This window comes from Ciconia boyciana, chromosome 4 (assembly GCF_034638445.1).
Source record: "Ciconia boyciana chromosome 4, ASM3463844v1, whole genome shotgun sequence".
In the NCBI taxonomy this organism is placed as follows: domain Eukaryota; kingdom Metazoa; phylum Chordata; class Aves; order Ciconiiformes; family Ciconiidae; genus Ciconia; species Ciconia boyciana.
In genome coordinates this window covers 100,922,632-100,944,789 of record NC_132937.1, presented here as the reverse complement: position 1 = coordinate 100,944,789, position 22,158 = coordinate 100,922,632, and the positions used below count along the sequence as shown (strand labels likewise).

General features: G+C 36.6%; 1 protein-coding gene across 11 annotated transcripts in view; it reads left to right on the top strand.

Annotated features, from left to right (window-relative positions):
* KIAA0825 (KIAA0825 ortholog) overlaps window positions 1-22,158 on the top strand; it is a 252,235-nt gene that overhangs the window by 79,387 nt on the left and 150,690 nt on the right. For all 11 annotated transcript variants that reach the window (XM_072860780.1, XM_072860782.1, XM_072860772.1 and 8 more), the window contains 6 exons: window positions 7,528-7,622; window positions 9,362-9,589; window positions 10,593-10,858; window positions 12,111-12,261; window positions 17,435-17,625; window positions 19,781-19,963. In XM_072860780.1, coding sequence (XP_072716881.1) covers window positions 7,528-7,622; window positions 9,362-9,589; window positions 10,593-10,858; window positions 12,111-12,261; window positions 17,435-17,625; window positions 19,781-19,963 — 1,114 coding nt within the window. The remainder of the gene's footprint in view (window positions 1-7,527; window positions 7,623-9,361; window positions 9,590-10,592; window positions 10,859-12,110; window positions 12,262-17,434; window positions 17,626-19,780; window positions 19,964-22,158) is intronic.

Genomic DNA, 22,158 nt, shown 5'->3' with positions numbered 1-22,158 from the left:
ATTAGGGAGGCGTATGTAGTTAAGGGTAAAGAGGCTCCCAGGGTTTGTAAAGCTCATTACACTAGGACTATAGCTGCTTCTTGGGCGGAGAGGTCGAAGGCTTCCACATTGGAAATTTGCAAGGTGGCCACCTGGGCTTCTCTTCATACTTTTTCATTGCATTATCGCTTGGATGTAGTCTCTTCTGCGGATTCTGCTTTTGGTAGGAGGTTGCTTGTGAACCAAAAAAAGAACAGTGAAGAAAAGAAAGACATGTAGTTCACAGTTCTAGCTGGCAACAAGACAAGTTTCTTTGCAGTGTGCACAATGGAATCCTATGAAGACCAATTTAGGTGGTTGAAAATAGATGTTAGAGGGAAGTACTGCCTACCAGTGTTCTCTGATGGTAACCCCATGGCAGACAATAGCACCAAAGGAAACAGTGAACCAGAGTGAACTCTGTAGGGAGATGGATGTAGAGAGTTTTTTTAGGTGATATGGATAGTCGTCTGAGTTCACTTTGAGAGTTCTGTATCCGGCATCTTCTGGAATATATTCAGAATCTTCATTTTCCCAAATTGTTTTGCATAGATTGAAAAAAAATCTATGAACTGTATTTTCCACTCTAACTTCTTTTCACTATTCTCCATCCAGTTCTTCCTGATTTTATTTTTTGACTTTCCTTTACCAGGCCTAACTTAGCATGTATTCCTCAATGAGCAGTATGTACGTGCCAAGTTTTGTGCTTGTTTTCAAATTATATTTGTGTTATCAAGGCACAATTAAAAAAAAAGGTAGTCTAAATACACATTTTATCTACTACCAGTGTAGTGTTCAAGTTTTCTCTTAAATCAAATAAAAGGAGAAAATCATTAAAAGTTCTTGGACAAAAAAATGATGATGTGGTTTTGTTCTATCCCTGACCTTTAGTGTGGCATCTGGACAAGACTGCTACTCTACCTTTCTGCGGAAAGGTATCCATATTTTTTCTGACATTTACAGAACATTTATTCTCAGTGTTGCATAACCTCGCTTCATTCAACTACAAGCAATAGGTTTCAGAAAATTAAAGGAGTAACCACCTTCTATTTTTTCTTGACTAGACATTTAACCCTTTCTTCTGCAGGTATCTTGTCATGCCTACTGTGATGAGATAGTCTACTTCTCTATTTACATTCAGTTGAAATTTCTGAGATGTTCTGACATACCTAGTACATGCAGCATCACAGGGGTTGTTCTCTTTGAAGAAATCTGGAACATTCAGCTGCAGTCAAGGGTTAAGCAGGAGATTTTGGTTTAGAATCCTGCAAAACTGCATTCTCTTCCCATCTTTAAGGTAGATTTCTCTTCCCTCTGGCTTTTCAGAAGCCTCTTGTTGAGACTTTAAAAAAATCAAAAACATCTAACGTACTTTCATCTGTCTCTCACTTTTTTTTTTTCCATTCCAGTGAGCAAGGTGAACTTTGGACAGATCAGATAATGAGTACCAAGAAAAGCTTTTTCCAGTGGAGCTCTTTGAAAACATTATGGGCAAAGTTGTCAAGCCCTTAGGTTTACAAGCTTTGCCTCAGGGGACTGGGAAGATTTGCAAAGGTCTTGCCTTCACAGAATAAGAAGAAATCCTTTACTCTATATCAATTTCTGGAAAGTGTAATAAAAGGAGTGTGGAATCAAATTTATGAGGTGCCTCCTCTTAATAGACTTTGAAGTTGTAAAGATTCAAGAAAGACGGGTGTGATTTTTGCTTTGGTCTCAAAGCAAGACATTCACGTAGGTTCTTTAAGAAATATATAGCTTCAGCAGATCAATCCGAAGTGAAGATGGAATTTACACTAGGAGGGAGTTTGATTTCAGATGTACGTTTTCTGTATTTGTATTATTACAGTTTGCTCTGTATAGTACAACAAATAAAAAGTCCATTATTGAAGATGGAAAGCAGGAGGTGTTTTAATCTACAGCTAATCAAATATTTTTTGTTTCTTCTGCTTATTTATATTTGTGGGGGAGTGGTATTTCCCATTTCTGCAAGATGTATTCTTTCCGGTACAGTTTCAATAAAAGTTCTGGCTGAGCCGGCTGAATTCAACTAGTAAGCCACTTTGATGGTGCTGTTACTTATCTTATTCACAGTTAGTGAGCTGTCATACAAAAGCTTTCCTTGATGCCTTGCTATTCTATGCTCCGTGCAAGATGATGTCACAATGACTGTTCTTATGACCCTATGAAAAAAATAGGAAAGCTGTGGAATTCTGTAGAAAAAATAATTTAATAGAACTTCTTATAAGGAAGAACAAGAATTATATTAACAATGCAAGAGGTCTCACTGTCATCATCATTACAAAAACAGAAAAATACTGAATTGGAGAAAAAATTAAATACATTGAAGATAAAGGGGACATAGGGAAAAAGATTTGCTTTAAAGAGAATAATAATCCCAGACAAATTTTAATATACGTAAGAGAAGTTGGCTGAAGAGTTTTGATTTTAAGTGAAGCACTTGATATAATCTTGGTTTGAATATTTACTGTCAAAATGGTTCAAGCTGCCTGGCTGGTAAACTGAAGGAAGTACACAAAGTATGAGCAGTTTATCGAATTTGTAGAACATAAGCTTGAAGAAAGATATAGCAAGCATTTGTGATTAATCCAATCTTCCCTAATAATCAAGAACTGTGGAGGTGTAGAATATGCCCTGGAAAAGAGAGCAAGTATGAAAAACTGAGAAATTTTCCTTCAGCCTCCATCATCTTCTTTCACGACATATGCTTCTTTCTGCTCTCTTTCTGCAAATTCTCTCCCCTAAGCAGCCATATGAGAAGGATCATATACACTTCTGTCTATCTGTGCAAACAGAGTTTGTGGTTTGGAATTTGGGAGAAGAAAGGAGTCAAAGAATTTGTGTAGAAAACTATGGCTGTCTAGGTAGGGATGCTTCTTCCATCCCATTACCTGCCTTCCTGTCTGCAATGGCAAACTAATTTGGGCTGAGTAGCTTCACTACAGCAGCAGTACCAGTGTCTTAAATAAAGCTGCACTTTTATTTCCCAGGGGAGTTGGCTGATTAGGGCAAGACAGTCAGAAGACAAGTGAAGAAGTAGCAGGACAGGAAGGGGGTAATTTGGTATATATCTCTGTGGAAACAATGTTTGAGAGGAAGGATGTGGTAGCATCCGAAGTGCGGGGGCTTTGTGGGGGCTGTGGCTAGTGTGCAATGATCAATGAAAAGCATGAAGGGAGCCCTTGCTTGCCTTGGTTAAATGGTTAAAGCCCTTGGTTAAATTGAAGAAGATTAAGGCCAACTTTACCTAGATGAGATACGGGAAAAGCAAAAATTTGGGAAAACAAAGGAACTCAGTAAAAGATGGGAGACTTGACCTTGGAGCTTCTTTGGTAAGACCAGAAAAGGTTTTATATGTGTGTGAGCCTGCATGCACATAGATAAATGTATATGAATATAGGGCAAGAGCGCCCAGGCTGTTAGAAAAGGAGGTGGGGAGATCTAGTAGAACCTGTTAATTTAAAGATGAAGGAACCTTTAAAATGACTGATGCTGGCAGAAGCATAATTTGGCTCTTCGCCTCTGGTCCTGGAGACACGAATCTACCATCAGCTAGATACCTGTTTATCTCAGCTGTGAGGTCTTAACAGGTAAGGCAGCAATTCCACGAATATACAAGGATTTTAGGGTAAATGTTAAAGGTTTTCTTTAAAGTCTTGATATAAAAAATTATAAATAGCTCATCTAAGTAGTGACAGTAAGAATGCGAACGTATAGATATTCAGTTGTGCTTACAGTTTGAATCAGATGTTATCTATAAAAAAGAATTGCAAGGAAAAACAAGGCAAATTTAAGGTAGAAAGCACAGAATAGAAAAGAGGGAAAATATCCAGTCAGTTGGGGTTTCTTTTTCATTCTGGAGTAATTTCTAAAGAAAACTGTAGGAAACTTCATCATAAAATACATTAAAACATATTGAAAAAAGCAGTAAGTTTATGGTGCTGTCTGTAACATATGTTGAATGATAAGGGAGCTAGATGACCTGGTTAGTCTTTTCTGGTTTTACATTCTACCATTTTATCTTTCATTTTTCACAGCTCAAATCTGTTTTTCCCTGACGTCTTTTGAAAATGCAAACAAAAACAGTGCTTGGGAAAAAAAGGCACAAAACCCCTGCAGCTTTAGATTGCTGTATAGGTGTATGAAAAGCGGAGTGTTCATTTTCAGAGGGTGAATTGTTTAAGGGAAAGATAAAATCCACTTTGGGTAAATGAAATCCTATGTATGTGCAAATACTGAGTATTTCATAGAAAGAGAAAAGCTCTTTAAACCTTGGCCGTGTGTACCACCAATAGCTTCAGGTGACTGAAGACCTGTAAGTTTATGCTTAGAGGAGAGTCTTTTACAATGCTTGACAGCACCCAATTATTTAAAACTTCTTGGTTTTAATTTCACACGAGTTATATTAAATTAGGAATATCTGCACCTGTGTTGTTTACCAGCTTTATGCTAGGAGACAGATTTTTAAAATAGTGTATTGTTTGGTTTTATTCTCATATTCCTTTTGAAACACAGACTCACAGAATCACAGAATTGTTGAGGTTGGAAGGGACTTTGGAGGTCATCTGGTCCAACCCCCCTGCTCAAGCAGGGTCATGTACAGCCAGTTGCCCAGGATCATGTCCAGACAGCTTTAGAGTATCTCCAAGGATGGATACTCCATAGCCTCTCTGGACAGCCTGTTCCAGTGCTCAGTCACCCTCACAGTAAAAAGGGTTTCCTGATGTTCAGAGGGAGCCTCCTGTGTTTCCATCAGTGCCCATTGCCTCTTGTCCTGTCACTGAGCACCACTGAGAAGAACCTGGCTCTGTCTTTGCACCTTCCCTTCAGGTATTTATATGCATTCATGAGATCCCCCCCCAAGCCTTCTCTTCTCTAGGCCAAGTAGTTGCAGTACTCTCAGCCTTTCCTGATATGTAAGATGCTCCAGTCCCTTAATCATCTTCACAGCCTTTTGTTGGACACTGTCCAGTATGTCCGTGTCTCTCTTGTACTGAATAGCCCAGAACTGGGCACAGTACTCCAGGTGTGGCCTCACCAGTGCTGAGTACAGGGGAAGGATCACCTCCCTTGACCTGCTGGCAATACTTTGTCTAATGCAGCCCAGGATGCCATTAGCCTTCTTTGGAGCAAGGGCACATTGCTGGCTCATGTTCAACCTCGTGTGCACCTGGACCCCCTGGTCCTTTTCTGCAAAGCTGCTTTCCTGCTGGGTGGCCCCAAGCATATAATGGTGCCTGGGGTTGTTCTTCCCCAAGTACAGGACTTTGCACTTCTCCTTGTTGAAATTTTATATGCCCATTTCTCCAGCCTGTTGAGGTCTCTCTGGATGGCAGCATGACACTCTGGTATACCAGCCACTCCTCCCAGTTTGGTGTCATCTGCAAACTGCTGAGGGTACACTCTGCCCCATCATCCAGATCATTAAGGAAGATGTTAAACAGGACTGGACCAGTACTGACCCCTGAGATAGATCACTAGTTACTGGCCTCCAACTAGACTTTGTGCCACTGATCACCATGCTCTGGGCCTGACTAGTCAGCCAGTTTTCAACCCACCTCACTGTCTGCTTATCCAGCCCATACATCAAGAGCTTCTCTACAGCTTTTCCCATAACAGGACCTTATGGGAGAGAGTGTCAAAGACCCTACTGAAGCCCACGTAGACAATACCCACTGCTCTCCCCTCATCTACCAGACCAATCATTTCTTCATAGAAGTTTATCAAGTTGGTGAAGCATGACTTCCCCTTGGTTAAGCCATGCTGAGTACTCCTGATGAATTTTTTGTCTGTAATGTGCCTGGAAATGGTTTTCAGGATTAGCTGCTCCATCACTTTCCCAGGGACTGAGGTGAGGTTAACTGGCCTGTGATTCCCTGAGTCCTCCTTCTTGCCCCTCTTGAAGATAGGAGCGACATTTGCTTTCCTCCAGTCTTTGGACACTTCTCCCAGTTGCCATGATTGATCAAAGATTATTGAGTGGCCTTGCAATGACATCTGCCAGCTCCCTCAGCGCTTGTGCGTGCATCCTGTCAGTGCCCATGGACTTACGTATGTCCAGTTTGCTTAAGTATTCCCAGACCTGATCCTTTTTCACCAAGGGTATGTCTTCTTTGCTCCAAACCCCTGGTCTCTGGGATCTGGGATTCCTGAAGGCTGGTCTTGCTAGTAAAGACTAAAGCAAAGAAGGCATTCAGTACCTCAGCCTTTTCCATGTCTATGTAACCACATCCCCTATCTCATTGAACAATGGGCCCACATTTTCCCTAGTCTGCCTTTTGTCACCTGTGTACTTGTAGAAGTCCTTCTTGTTGTCGTTGACATCCCTGGCCAGATTTAGTTGCATTTGGGCTTTAGCTTTCTTCCTAATTTCATCCCTGGATGCTCAGACATTGTTTCTGCATTCCTCCCAGGTTACCCATCCTTGCTTCCACCCTCTGTAGGCTTCATTTTGTGTATGAGTTTGGCTAGGCGCTCCTTGTTCATCCATGCAGGCCTCCTGGCATTTTTTTTCCAACTCTCCTGAGCTTGGAGGAGGTGATTCTTGAATCTTAACCACCTTTCTTGGGCCCCATTTCCATCGAGGGCCTTATCCCATGAGACTCTTCCAAGCAGATCTTTGAAGAGGCTGAAGTCTGCTCTCCTGAAGTCCAGGGTTGTGAGCTTGCTTTTCACCTTCCTTCCTGCCCTTGGGATCCTGAACTCCACTATCTCGTGGTCACTGCAGACAAGGCTGCCTTTGACCTTCACATTCCCAACAAACCCCTCCTTTTTGGTGAGTATAAGGTCCAGCAGAACACCTCTCCTCTTTGACTGCTCTATCACTTGGAGAAGGAAGTTACCATCAGTGAACTTCGGGAACCTCCTGGATTGCTTGAAATGCTGATGAAAGTTATATATACCCCAGATATTAGTTTGTCCTTGTCAAAACTGGGGCAATATTCCCATTTCTCCAAGATTTATGACTGAGCTTTGTACCAGCCCTTCCTAAGGAGCTTCACTTGCTCTTGTTCCTGTCGCCATTATTTTGCTTATAATAACTGTACTAATTAACTGTCTTTTTATTCGTATCATATTGGCATTTCCAAATAAGTAAAAACTATAAAAATACATTAGTGTGCAATTCATATAATTTATTGAACAAAGAATAGAAATTAATTTCTACACAGCTGTTCTAACGTTATCTGTTCTCCCTAGGAACAGGTGACTGCACAATCAGTATAAAAATGAATTAATGACAAAAGAAACTATATTTTACACATTATATGTGCGTTTGTATAAAATATGAATACAATGGGATGTGGATTTCATCATGTTATATAAAAGGAGCTGTGTATAACCTGAATTTGACTTTATCATAACATTAGTATTCCCCTACATCTTGTTGAGGGTTTTTTTATGCTTCATATAGATATATCAGAAGGTGTTGTAGGCTGCTGACTTTTCTACAGAATTAATCTTAACTTTGATCCCTTTTATCATACTGTGCAGGAGTTCTGAAGAAAGCTAGTGGGGAGCTTTTAATAGGAGAAACTAGAGCAAATGAAACCAGTGTGCTTCCTGAACAGTTACTTCAGGTAGAAGAGGTGAGTATGAAAAGAGTCTTACACTTTGTAGGGGATTTTCTTTTGTCTGTGTCTTCAGTGTAGTCTGTCACCATGTTCATTATAAACACCTATCGCCATAGTTTCATTATTTAGCTACTGCAATTAATTTTCAGTGCAAAGTCTCAGTGAAGATGGAATAAAATCTTCTGCCATTTGTGAAAAAGTGGTTGTTACTTAAGATTTAATAACAGAATGGATTTAATGTCAGAAGTATAAGATACCTCATAACAAAGCAGTAGAAAAATGCTAAAATATGATAGCTTTCTTCAGTATGAAATATATTCTGAAATATAGCAGAATCTTAAAAAAATCTATCAAGTTCTTAGCATTTGATCATAATGATGCTTCCTATAGGGATAAGTACTCACACGATGTCCGGTTTCTCTGATGCCAACAAACTACTGTGTAGTAAGACTATGGTTTGTAGAATGTACGTACAAGATTAAGTTTTAGTCTGGCTTCCATTTACTACCAAACAAATTTTTATTGTTGAATTTATGGGACTTAAATGCTCTAACAAGTTTCATACTTTGCCATAGTGGAATTTAATTTCCTAATGGCTCAATTTTAATGCTGAAATGACTTTAAGTGTGCTTTGAATCAGTTTGTGAGACTAATGTTCCTATACTTATAGGCTACAAAGAACAATATTTTGAGAAGATTGAGCTCTACTTGACCCAGGATCAAATAAATAAATAAATTTAAAAAGACGGATTGCAAAAATAGGTTTCTGTGGGGGCTGCCTCTTGTGCTCACTGGAGTTGAGCGTTGGGAGTGGGGAAGGGGAAAGGAAGGAGGAGGCAACTTCTAAACTGGAGTAAGGTGGAAGGGCTCCACTTCATAGCCCTTCATTGTCTTCCAATTTGGTATTATAGCCGCAACTTGTTAGGAATCCGTCTTTTCTTTTCTCCTACTATGTCCTCATAGTGGGGATCTTTACTGTACATCTTACGTCATTAAAATATTTCTCTTACAGTGGTGCAATTCTCAGTTGGCAACTTCTGGTAAGGTTTAAGTCTGCTGTATGTCATATGAGCAATACAAAGCAAGACTGGTGGAAAAGTAATGATGTCCTACTGTGTCTACTTCTCGTAACTGTTATGCTTCAGATAACTTCAGAAGTCTCTGTTTATAGAAAGCAGGGAACTGATGTAAACCATAGTAGAAGCCAGCATTGGCTAAAAACTAGAAATGTCTATTTAAACATTTTAATCTTTGCTAAATCCAGCTCTAGAGAAGTGAAATCCGGTGTGGCTGTGTTAAAACCAGCTTCTCTAAATGTTTTCCATTAATATTCATGCTTAGTAGCTTCCAGTTGTTACCTTGCAGTTAAAATTATTACAGGGTATCCATTGCTGGATTACTTGTTAAACTGTTGAAAATGGTTATAAATGTATTTGACTTTGTTAAATAGATTCCATGAAAGATTATATATAAAGTAAAGATGAAGCATGGCTTTTAAAAAGCAGTCTTGTTTAAACAGGTTTTTTTATAAATTTGATGACAAATTTAATATTGTTATGCATGTTCATTTTTGTTCAGTGTATATACTGCTTTTAATATGATTTCAAGGCTATCAGACTGTATTTTAAGTTATTAAAATGAATTTCAAAAGGTGATGGTGTCCTTTATTTAATTATGGATGTTCGTATAAGTTTCAGACAATAATAACACTCAATAATGAATTTGGATTGATTTAATATAAATATGTATTTCAGCCTATTTTACTGAATTTTGGCTGGAGAAATGCATTTAAAGACCTGTCTTCTTCTGTGGCTCACTGTGTAACAATAGCAATCGAGGATTTTTCAACTAAAATTCTTCAACATGAGCAGAAAGAAGAGTTTTCAGCTGCAGGCTATGCAATGAGTCTTGTAAACAACCAGCAAATGAGGGAGTCCTGTGGAGCAGTCCAACAGGAGGAGCAACCAAAACGAATTGCTAAGGCAGGTATCAAAAGATCTGAAGTTTGAGGGGAGACAGAATGCCAAGGCTGTTTGCCATCTACACTTTGAAGTACTTACAGTACCATTAATATTCTATATCTTATATAAATGGAATTAAGAAGAAAGTGAGAGGCATTATAATATGAGGCTGAACAGAGCTTTATACAATAGCCCATAGTCTATACTTGAAAGAATTAACTTTTAAACTTCACTGGCATTACTTTTTTCATCCAAAAAGTTCTAAAACATTCTGATTAGTATCTGCTCTGTCACCAAGTCGTTCGATGGGAAAATGCGGAAAGCTTTGAAGCATAGCTATAAAGGGATTTCCTGTATTCATATCCTTAGACGTGCCATTTAACTAATCAGCATAACCAATAATATGGCCAAATTAGAGTTCTTTGATTTGGCTGAAAGGTCATTTATGATGATTAATTAAATTGTTTTGCTAAGGGAATATGTGTTTGAAAGTTTTTTTATTTAGTAAGCTTTGCAATTGTTCTAGCAAATTTGGAATGCTTTTAATGAGTGTTTGCTTAAAATAACACAAGCTTTTGGGAGATAATTTTAGAGAGATCAGTGTATGAATTTACTAAGCGATGACAAGTCTGTTTTCAAATTCAGTATTAAGAAATGTGTTTGTATATTTTTCAAAATAAATTAGTTTAGAAAATTATCTTTGTTTATGAGGAATTAACCTTATGCTTTGAATGTACATCTAATGAAATAATAAACAAAATGAAGGCATTACAAGCATAAGGTGGTTTTAATTTTTTTCCCCAATATATATTATGAAGCTTTAAAGCAAGAAGGAATGAAATAATAATTCAGTTACTGTAGATAAACGTTTCTCCCCTGTATAACAAAATGAAATGTTTGTAAAGCTGATTTAATATATTTGTTTTATGCCAATTTCATTATTCAAGATTCTGACCCTAGTGTGTATAAATTAAACAGTGCTGTCAGAATACAAATAACTTGATGCCACGTTTATTTCTCTCAGTTTTGTTCTGACATCATGGAAGAACTTGACACATTGCTTCCATTGGCTCTGGCATGCAGAGATGATTCTCTTCAGGAAATTAGAGCAAACTTTGTAGAGGCCTGCAGCAAAGTGGCAACAGCTGTCCTGGCAAGACTAGAGGAGAAAAGCAAAGACGTTCCCTCCAAGGCTCCCCTGCAAGACTTGTATGCTGCCCTTTCCACAGCGATATATGTCTTTCAGCATTTAACGATGTATAGCAATTTAATGAGAGAAACAAGCAAAAAGTGAGTCCCTTTTACTTATAATGGTTTAATTCAAACATAAATAATATAGGACCTCATTCCATTTTGGTGATACAGTATGGTAGTAGTTTTCCAAATTGCATCATATTTTTTAGCACATGCACTGTGTGTACTATTTATGGAAAGGCCTGAATCAAAGCTATTGATAATCTAAAGCAGCCATTACAAAACAAATTATTTATGTTTAAGATCTGCATTTGATTTGCAGATCAATATTTTTTATTTATTAAGCTTGAGTAAATAGGATTGTCCAGTGAACTGAATGTACTCTGCTTTCATATAAATAGAGGGCTAAGGCCTTAATTTCCTTTTCTGACCTTTGCAATAGCTGAATTTCCATAAAATCTGATTTAGCACTTAGCAATCTTAGAGGACAGTATAAATATACATTCCTGTGCTTTTTCCTTACACTGTCTGTATTCAGAAATGTGAACAAATACATCCGATGTAGTTTTAGAATTTGGTTTTTATTGCATGCAGAATAACAATTAAGAAGATATGAAGTAGTAGTGTAAAGTCTAAGACAGTGTTTGATATGGGGGGCAATATAACTACATTTGCTGTGCTTTTAGGAAATTTTGACTTAAGATACTAGGAATCTCTTTATTGGTCAATGTGTTTCTGGCCATATGTAATTTAAAAGTAGAAGCTCAGCCTTTTGGGAGGGACACCTGAACTAGTGCAGTTTTCAAGGAATGTATGATTTCTAAGGGATTTTACACACTGTTGAGCTACTTTCCCTCTGATGTTTTACTCTGTTCTGCATGAAGTGTATCTTCGTGAATGGGAAGTCTGAGGCAAAATATTGCTCAATAATTCTACTTATATGTATTATGAAAGAGTTTTAGTACTTACCTACCAAAAATAATCTCTGAACTCTGTGTTTATGTTTTCTTTCAGTACTGTCACTCAGTGCTGATGCAATTATGCTTCAACCCTGAATCTCCCAATAACTGAATGACAAATGTACTTTTATCTCAGAAAATAGGATGAAGTAATATATTTCTCAGTGACTTGGTTAAATGAGAATTTACAGATGAGCAGATATCTTTAAAGAACTTGTGAAACAAAGATGAGATATTTTTCAAAAGTGAATGCTAGGTTCAGTCTCCAGGACCGAGAGGAAATGAATGATTGATACCTAATAATCAAAACCATTTGCAGTACTGGGGATTGTTACCTCCTACTGCACAGCCTTTCAATCTTTGCCTCTTTGATCATTCTCTCTGAACAGACCCCTGTTCCTAGTGCCTGTCCAACAATATCAGGAATTCATCAACGTTCTCCAGTTTCAAGTTACGAACTACTGCGTCACAGTTTGTGCTACAAGCATTTTACAGGATGCTGAGAGCCACCACTGGGATGACTACAAAGCTTTTTATGAGGTGTGAGGTTAAGTTTACTGTGCCTCCCTTTTACAAAATGTGTTTTACTGGTTGCCAGCTCTCTGACTAATTAGAAGCATAAGATCAGCATTATTTTTACATAAAGATTATTGGAATTTACTATTTTGAAATATCTATTATTGCAGGCAAATGTCTCTGTAGAAATGATGTAGGAAAACATAGTCATTTAAAGATGAGATAAATCATTACCATGGAGTGTTTGTGTCATTTGCTTAGTAAAATATTGTGTGTCAAGTTCAAGACATTTATATAGAACTCCGTAAAGAAGATACCATCATTTTAACTCTTCTTCTTATAGAAGGCATGACATGAAAATGAAAGACAGCTATTTTTCTCCTGGAAATTTTTAATCTGATTCTTTGATTTTTATTTTCAATTGATTCCCCTTTTTCGCTTTTATGAGTGAAGGATGTAACAAAGAAAGACGCTCAATATAGTTACCTTCAGCATTCAACAATATATTTCTGAAATAACTACTGCCATTTCACCTGCATTTTGAAGTCACAAGGTCACAAGTCTGCTCTTAAACTATAATCCTAATGATTCTGTGAAAAAACCCTAAGGATCAAATGAATTATTATAATTTATTGGGGGTTTTTTCTTCATCCCAGTTAAATGCAGACATAGACTGACATATACTGTTTGAAATCATTTTCACTTAATTTTGGGATGAAATGAAAGTATTATACATTTTTTATCAATAATAACTGAGATCTCCTGGAGACCATGTCCTGCCCTTCCTTATATCATTTGCTGTGTGGGAGAATTACGGTGTTTATGTTAAGGATTTTCTAGAATTCTTACATGAGAGAAAACTCTGTGATACATGTATTCTACAGATGTAATATAAAAAGCTGCTGAGTCAGTGACAAAAATCTGTACTGGACAGGTGATGCAGACCTTAATATGAGTAATCTATCAAAATGCCCATCCCTCAAAGACAAGTAAATAAGCATTTTACTTTTGTTTGAATGTGAGCCCAGACGTTCTGGGTCGATAAGAAGGTAAGAAATTTAGTGGCTTTTGGCAACTGATAAATCATGGTATGATCTTCACTGTCTGTAGTCATTATGGTGCTGTGTCCTGTTTATTAGTGAGCCAATAACTATTCACCATGGAGGAAACCTAATTGTCAGAAATAGCTGTCTCAATAAGAAAGAGTATGGATTAGCTAAACAATTTTATCATTACTGATCAGAACTGATGTGGGTAGGAAGGGATGAAGAACGCTGGTATCTCACCTCTGTACACTTGCAAGACTTGAGGTGGGAAGTATGTAATTTTACATCATCACTCTGCTCCTTTTACTGGGCCATGGGCCATGGCCCAAGGATGGACCATGATCTGCTCAGAGGTCCCTCAGGAGGCATGGTGCTGAGCAGCTGCTACTTCCACTGAGCTCTTGTAGGCATCCCAAATGGAAAAGATTGGCTTGTTACAGAGGCAACATCCTGCTGAAACTTCTAGCAGTGAGAGGTGGCTTGTTCCTAAGTCTAAGCTCAGCAGGAAGTGTGAGGCTCTGCCTCTTAAGTCATGCGGATCCTGCTGAGCTCAGAAAACAAGAGTAGCTTGGAGCCAGGTGCCAGAAGACCTTGCCAGTCATCAAGAGCATGCTCTAGTATGAGCTCCTCCTCTCTCAATGGGGACACACTTTTGCACTTGTGCGAGTCAGTGGCTCACAGCCCTTGCTGCATTTTCAGTGGGATCCACTGCTGTAAACAGCATCATGATCTTGCTTCTTTAAGGGCAAGCTGCACTTGGCTCTCTGATTCTGCTTGTCTCTCAAGAGCCTCGCTCTTGAATCTGGTTTCAGTCAGGACCCTCACTATCCTTTCCCCTTTGTCCCCCAGTTTTGAGTATTACATGCAACTATAAAAGATTCAGTCCTCATCTGTAAATCCTGAATGCAATTTCATAAATACATTCCCTCGTGCTCCCACAAAATAAGCCAAATGTTGCCTGTCCTTTGTTTTTGTGTGCATGAGCAGGGGAGAAGGAAGAGGAAGAAACCTTTCTGTCCTCATTCTTGTATTGCACACTTAATTACGAACTAAACAGCAATCCTACACTTCAGGGATCACATGAAGTTAATCTCTTCTTTTCCCCCAGTAATCTAGAACATTCAAGTGGTATTAGAAAGAATATGTCATAGCCTTCCTTTCCATTCCCCACTAATGACATACTGACTAATAAAACTGCTTGACTTAGTTGATGTGTAAGTCATCCAGAAAGAAGACAAAGCCACTGAAAGACAAAGGGAAAGGAGGAGGGGGCAGGGGACAATGTCTGTGTTTGATTACACAGAGCAGCAGTTTCCAAATCCATTTATTTTTTTGTTTGTACAATGGTAACATCTGAGGAGAACAAGATTGGTAGCAAATGGTTATTACATTCTACAAAAGAATTTTTTACACTGTTAAAATAAGAATTGTGTATTTTTAAATATTTTTGGACTTTCATAACCAATTTCAGTACCTGCTCACCCATCCTCCCTCTGCTGTGCACCTAATCCAATATTGGTAGCTGGAATTAAAAGAAAAGCCAAAAGAACGATTATGATTAGAGGGTAAACACAGAGATTATAATCACTGTGAGATGACAGAAAGTTTTTAATATCTTTTAGGAAAGTTAAGCAGAGATTTTGTGAGTTACCAGTAGCAAATTTGTGGTAATGTGAGGTCTGAGCTGAGCTCCAAGAGTGCAGTTCCCATTCAGCACTCAGAGTCTAAGCTGCCAGGGAGTGAAACTCCCTGCGTCCAGGATCTCGCTGGTGGAGTGCACTGAACACCCACTGTGCCACTGGGCCAGCTCTCCAGATTACGTTTTCGAATGGAGCCTTTAGTGTAGCAGACATCTGCTGTAGCTTTGGGAACTTATGTTTTCTAATAATCAAAGAATAAAGAATTGTCTGTTCAAAGATAATATTGAGTGGCTTGTGTAATAAAGCACAGCTGCTTGTTTCCTGATATATAAGCTAAATAAAAGCTCACATCTGTTTGTATTATACGAAGCCTGCAAAAATAGCAGATGTTCACCAGTAGAATTGTCTAGAAATGGCAACAAATAGAAAAACAGGTCAGAAAAGGGGAATGAATCTCATTTAAATATTCAGTGAAACTGTTGCTTCTGCAGTGGAGGTACAATGTTAGAAAAGGAGTATTATTCAATTTACTGCTTTAAATTAAATAAAGCAGAGAAAATGACGCAATTTGTGTTTATAGTTACATAGTTAAAAAGTAAAACACCAACATTCAGTTACTTAAAAAAATAAATACCCTACATTAGAAAGTCAATTTGGAATTATGTTTCTGGTTGTTAAGTCTCCATGGTTTTTGAAATTCTTTTCATTTATTTTTGTGAATTAAAGATATGACCAAAATAAATTCACTTTCATTAGTCATGCAAACTAATTTTTTTTTACGTAGTAAGTTTATTCTGTAACAGTTGAAATGTTTTTGCAAAGAAAGGGAAATGTTAGTAAAATGTCTGTAAGGTAGGGTTAGGAGTTTATTTCTGAATAAGTTCTACTGGAATGTACCTCAAGAGTAGTCATGGTAATACATCTAAGAAACGCAGACTTATAGAAATGTATTAACATTTGAGTTATGCAAAATTATGAAGTTATGAGTTGAGTTATGAAGTAAACTTGCACTTTCTTGTGATGATGTTTCAGTATATCATGCAATAATTTTGTAATTTTATTTCATATAAGAAAAATAGGAAAATATTTTAATATGTCCATTATTTTATTATATCCATTTTTGGTCAATATAACACAATCCTATTTTACCTGTGTGGAAATACTTGCTTGATTGTTCAAAAGACCAGCGTGATTGGTTTTGGTTTCCCTGTTGAAATATTCTTAAAACAGTTACAAGATGTCCACGGTTCTATGTACAAAGAAAATTAGGCATATATTTTCTTTTGAAACTTACCTGTATTACATTTTTCTCTTCTGCATTAGTGAAACTTGGAAAATTGGACATCTTAATGATTTGTTTTTCTTTTTTTTTTCTAAATGAGACTTTAGAGATGCCTACACCAATCATAAATTTAATGACTAGAGCAGTGGTCACAAGTTTGATACTTTTGTTCTTTGTCATAATTTACCATTTTTTAATATAAAATACACTTCAAATATTATGGCAGAGAAGTACTGAATAATTACAACTTCCAGTAATCTGCTAATGTGCTGTGTTTAAAAAGAAGCCAGATTATTTTGGTTTATTATTATTAGATAATGCCTATCAAACTCTTACAGTGTTTTAAAAATCATGGAGTTGTTTTATATTTCTGTTAATGCTAAAATATCAATAAATTCTTAAAACAATTTTCAACTCCATTGGAATGTGGGAAGTGAAGATTCAAGTCTTTGTTCTGATACAGCTTCATCATAGGTATGAATAGGTATTAGTTGAAATATTTAAATGTGAGTTGAACTGTGTACTTCTTAGCAATATTATGGATTAACCACTGTGATTTTGACTCCTCTCTATTTATGTCTGTGTCTTATTGGGGTGGTTCTGTATCGACAATGAAATATTAATACCAATGCTGATTCCTTCCCAGAAAATGTTTAGTTTCAATGAGTTACCATTACAAGATGAAAAAAAAATCTTACTAAAAAATTCTGGACATCTCTTATTACCAGTTTAATTGTTCAGTTGGGTTTTTTTTCTGCTCTTATTCCATATCCATTATATATCGCCAAAGTTTCATAATCACGGTTATGTGTGGCAATTATGAATCTGGGGAAATACATATGCTTAAGTAATTTAAATAATTTTTCTTTTGAGGACAAAGAAACTGTTATATTGAATTTATCTGACTACTCTAGTGAGTACAGAATACTACGTACGTTTTTAAACTGGACTTATGATACTATGGTTTTTGAGAATAGGTTAATTAAGGATTTAAGAGGTCAAATGCTGTGGTTTGGTTTTGCGGCAGAACTCTAGTTTTGTAACTGAAATGGCACGTGTTTCCTTGCTGATAAAGATGTTTCACATTTTGTCAAGGACCATATTTTGGTCATCATGTGCCTGAAACTCTTTGGCTATTTCCTTTCAGATTGAATTAATTAGACTTACAGGAACTAATTGACATTTTGGAAGGTGTGTTTTTATTATTTAATGTGTGGTGGTTTTGCTAGGGGGAAAGATGCTCAGTCTCTGTCCACATGTGGCATTACTTCTGCTGTGCTCTTCATCATGATCTATGGACTATTCTACCTCCCAAGACAGCCCAGGAGATTCTCACAGATGTACTAGAGCAATCTTTGGCTATGCTGTCCTCCAGATATTGTCAGGCCAGCCCCAGTTACAAGAGAACACCACAAATCAGGTAATGGTTGTATATTTAATGTACCCTTTTAATGGATAAAATAAGTAAATCTCAGTTTTCTGTTACATACTGCTTTGATTCAAATTTAAATGTTAATGAACACAGCAGAGGGGATAGACACAATTTATGTATTTTGATGTTCATTTTAATTCAATATATTTTGTATATCTAAGTATATTTGGTAGTCATATACTAAACCAGGCAGAATCAAAGACCTCTTTTGAACTCTTGCTGAAATTATTCCATCAACTGCTTGATTGGTTTGAAAGCCTCATGGTGAACAGTGCATTGAGGAGTGGTGGTGCAACCAAAAATGCAAGCAGAATTGGCAGCATCAGGATTAGAAACCAAGCCATTGATTTATGAAGAAAACTCCATGTGTTCCAATAGAATTTGGGTTTTCATAGGGCTTTTCATGTGAAAGAGCTACAAGGTCACATCAAAAGATTTGCCAGAATGAAGCTAGTGGTGCAGAAAGAGAGAGGAAGAAGAGGCTATTCCTTCTCCTGTAATTTTAGGAAATATGAAGCTGGAAGTTCTTGTTGGGATTCTTATGTTTTGCCAGACAGGAGGGTCTCTTTAAGAAGTACTAAAGCAAGTGTCTCCAGGTGGAAGCTTACCTTACCTCTGTCCTTTCTTTTCCTATCCAGTATCTTGTTTGACTGAAGAAATTGGTGCATTTCTCATCCTGCCCCTTTGCTATATAACTTTTCTGTATGAATATGTTCCTCTCTTTAGATTTTGAAAGTGATATAGTCCATGGTGGCCATGTGAGTTAAAAACTTAAAGAGTTTGTCATTTGTAGGAGATGAGAGACACTCAGCGGAGATATGTGCTATGTGAGCTAAGAGTTATATGCTGTCATCATAAGTTTTATTAGGAAAAGGAGCAGTGTCATGGAAGCTTAAGTCATTTGCACAAGTTCACATTCTTGGAATAGGTGGGAAAAAAACCAAAGTTTTATTCTGTGTATCAAAATACCTGTTTGTATGCTCTATTCCATCACTAATTTACCGTGATTAGGCCCTTCTATATGTTCAGGTACAGAGAGGCTTCCTGGCAACTTTCCTGGAAATGTCCTGGAAAAAAAAATACCCTGAAATACGAAGAATATGTATTGATACAATATTTCTTAAATATAGTATTAGTCAATTCTATATGAATTTCTTTCAAAATACTGAACAAGAAAGAACTTTTTACATTGTCATTTTGTAGAGAAGCTGTTTTATTTAATAAGATGATTCTTGAATTTGTCACCAAGTGAATTGAATTATCCAGTCATGCACAAATGAAAAAAAACAATTTTTAATTAATATCATTCAGTATATTTTTATCACAGAGGTTTTACATATTTTTTTTATAATACTGTACTTTGGGGGAGGAGTCTTTTCTCCCAATGGTTCTTGAAATGTTAGAGATCTCATCTGTAATATAGACAAATGTCTGTTCATATGTGTTTGCCTAGATTTCCCAAAAACATGATCCTTAAAAATGCAGATGATCACATATGCATCCATTGGCTTTTAGATACTTAGGTACTTCGTGCCTGCCATATATTTTGTGTTAACCAACTGTTTCCTATCTGTTGTATGTCAGCATAGTCTTGTGAGATTATGTTGTTGTAGTTTGGGTTCTTGCTATTGTTTAGGTCAATGACCCATGATGCTCTGCCAGCCAATATCAACAGGCAAAAGATTACTGACTCAGAAACGTTCCACATAATATGTTGCCTGGCAGTTAAAGTTTTGCAAATTGAAGATTTAGTTCACTTGTCATTACTTTTTTGCTCCAGCAGGATTTGAAAATAGTATGTACATTCTAATTATACTTTATCATAAAGAAAACTAAATTTAATTTTATTTAGTTGTTGTTCAGAAGGTAAGTTGTTCCCGTCTAGTGGCATTGTCCTTTGGAAGAGGAAATTTCCATATTTTTTAAGTCTTCTTTTGACTAGTTTCAGTAACAACTTTTCTGTGGAAGTGCTGAATTTTTACAGCGTAGTGGTTTCAGAATTCCTACACTGCTGACAGAAGCTGAAATTTGAAGTCCATGCTATGACTTAGGTATTTTATGTTGCTAGAGGAAAGCTCTGTTTGAAATTTACCACTATCCCGATGTCCTAAGTAATGTTATTTGCACTTTTTTTTCCCTACAGAATTGATATTGCAGCAATTTTGATGTCCACTGAAGATATGCTCTGGTCAGTTTGCAGCTCTGTACAGGAGTTTCTGAATCCACATGAAGACAGAGATCTCAAGATCTATAAAATACATAGCCACTGCAATAGTCTGCTCTCTGTGCTGGCTATTTTAACTTCACCACTGAAGAATTTGTATGAGTGAGTATGAAAGAAACATTCAATTTGAGATAAAATTGGTTCTTGAGCTTACATGGATAGATCTACAAGGTGAATAATTGTGTTGAAATACAAATGCAATGCACAGTGTGGACACATTTTGATAACCTTTGGTTATTTCTAGATTTGGTCTTGAACTTATCTTTACAATCTTACCTAAAGCCCAATTATATCTGCTGGGATTTTATTTGGATCAAACTCCTGTACTGCACATTTTTTTGTCTGGTGCTAACATAGACCATAGTGAATGTCTGGTTTGATTTCCTCTGTAACACAAACAGTAGAATTTCATTAATAATTACTGTCCCAAATTTGCAACTTACTGTTCAACTAGGACACATTTTGTTAGAAACGCATTCTTACTGGTCTAAAACCATTTACTACTATGGTATCAAAGCCTTTGGTAAGGTTTTCAAGGACTTAGTCACTCATACAATTGAAAAATTTTTGTCTTACTAGTTCAGATTTATCTACCTTCAGCTTCCAGGTAAATGAGAGTGTTCTGCTGTCATCCCATAATAATTCTATAAGTACTGGAATTTAAAGATAATTTACTGAAATTATCATCTGGTTACATGACCAGTATGCTTCAACAAATATTAAATATTGTTTAAAAGAGAAAGAGTATAGAATGCCCATCTTTATAAAATCATGTCTTCACAAGTCACAACTGTAAACAAAAGGACGTGCTACTTGCACTGAAATTTGGTCTGAGTCTTTCACTGCTTTTTCATGCTAAAAATTCTGCTATAAATTTGGTGTAAGAGACAATACAAAGTGAGATCACAAATTAAAAAAATAACAACAAAACCCAAAACTAAGAAAGCCAGAGCCTATTCAACTGGCTTTTATTTTATTATTCTAAATAAGAATATTCTAGGTGATACTAGTGGTACAAAGAAGAGCGTGGAGACCTGCTGCATTTAAGCTTCTTTAACTAAATATTTTTTGTCATGTGTGGGCTCATTTTAATGTTTTTGGGCTCTGAGGAACTTGCAAAAGTGGATTGTAACTGGATTTTTCATCTTATACAATGCAGGCTCATGAAAAAATAGCAATTAAGAAGGTGACTCATGCACAGATTTGGCAGTCCTGCTGTGGCAATAGTAATGGAGGCAGGAATGGACATTGTGGTAGCTGTAACTGCTTCTACTGTCAATTTTGACATTTCACCTTTCCTTTATGAAAGCCCTTAGAATGATGGACTAAAATAAATATGCAGTGTAGTCTGTTCCTTTTAGCTGTTCTGGTCTCCCCCACTAATGCCTGTTGTTTACAGATTTATCTATACCTGGAATGATAAAAAATGTGTGCTAACTTGAGAACTCACTGACTTTCAGAACAAAGTGCCAATGGAGAGAGTGAGGCAGCATATTTTGTATTTTATGTAAAATGCTACAGATTAACAACTTGGTCATATAGGTTTCATATTTAGGCATATAAATTTCAGTATCCTAATTTGCTTTTCTTGAGTTCAAAAACTTGACATGTGCAGGATGTAGCAGCTCATTTAATTTACTGCAAAGTACTCTTCAAATCATAAAATCTGGCAGCTTTTTTTAAGAAGAATACCAAAAATGTCATATTTTGTTATATAGTTACAAAAATAATATTAACACTAAAAAACATTGTTAGAGAGATGATGCATGTTTTTGTGTAAGTAAAAAGGGATATTTTTTATGAACTGTGTATTCAGAACTTTTATTTTCAAAACCTGTGAGACTCTGTTATCAAAATAGTTATTTTATATTGTATGTTTCATTACAGCCAATATTTGTCAGATAACCTAACCCAGTGTCCAGAATACAAAGAAAAAACAGTTTTGCCAAATTAGCTTCTTGAATGTCTATATCCAGTTGGAAACACTTTCATATACTGAATTTTATGTTGAATTCCTAGGGCCATTATTTACTGAGTTGTGCATAGTTCATCACGTTAAGAATCTATCAATAACGTATTTAGAAGTTATGCATGATTTTAAAGGAATACTAATCCTTCATCACTTCTCTTTACAATTACAGCTGTATAATCAAAATTTCAATCTGTTAGCTTGGCTCTGTATCTTTCAAAACTTTGGTAAAATTAACTGGAAGTGAAATAAAGATTTTTCTTTTAAATCTATCATGCTCTGTTTTGGTACTAGAAGATTTCCCTGCAGGGGCTAGGCTTAAATTAAT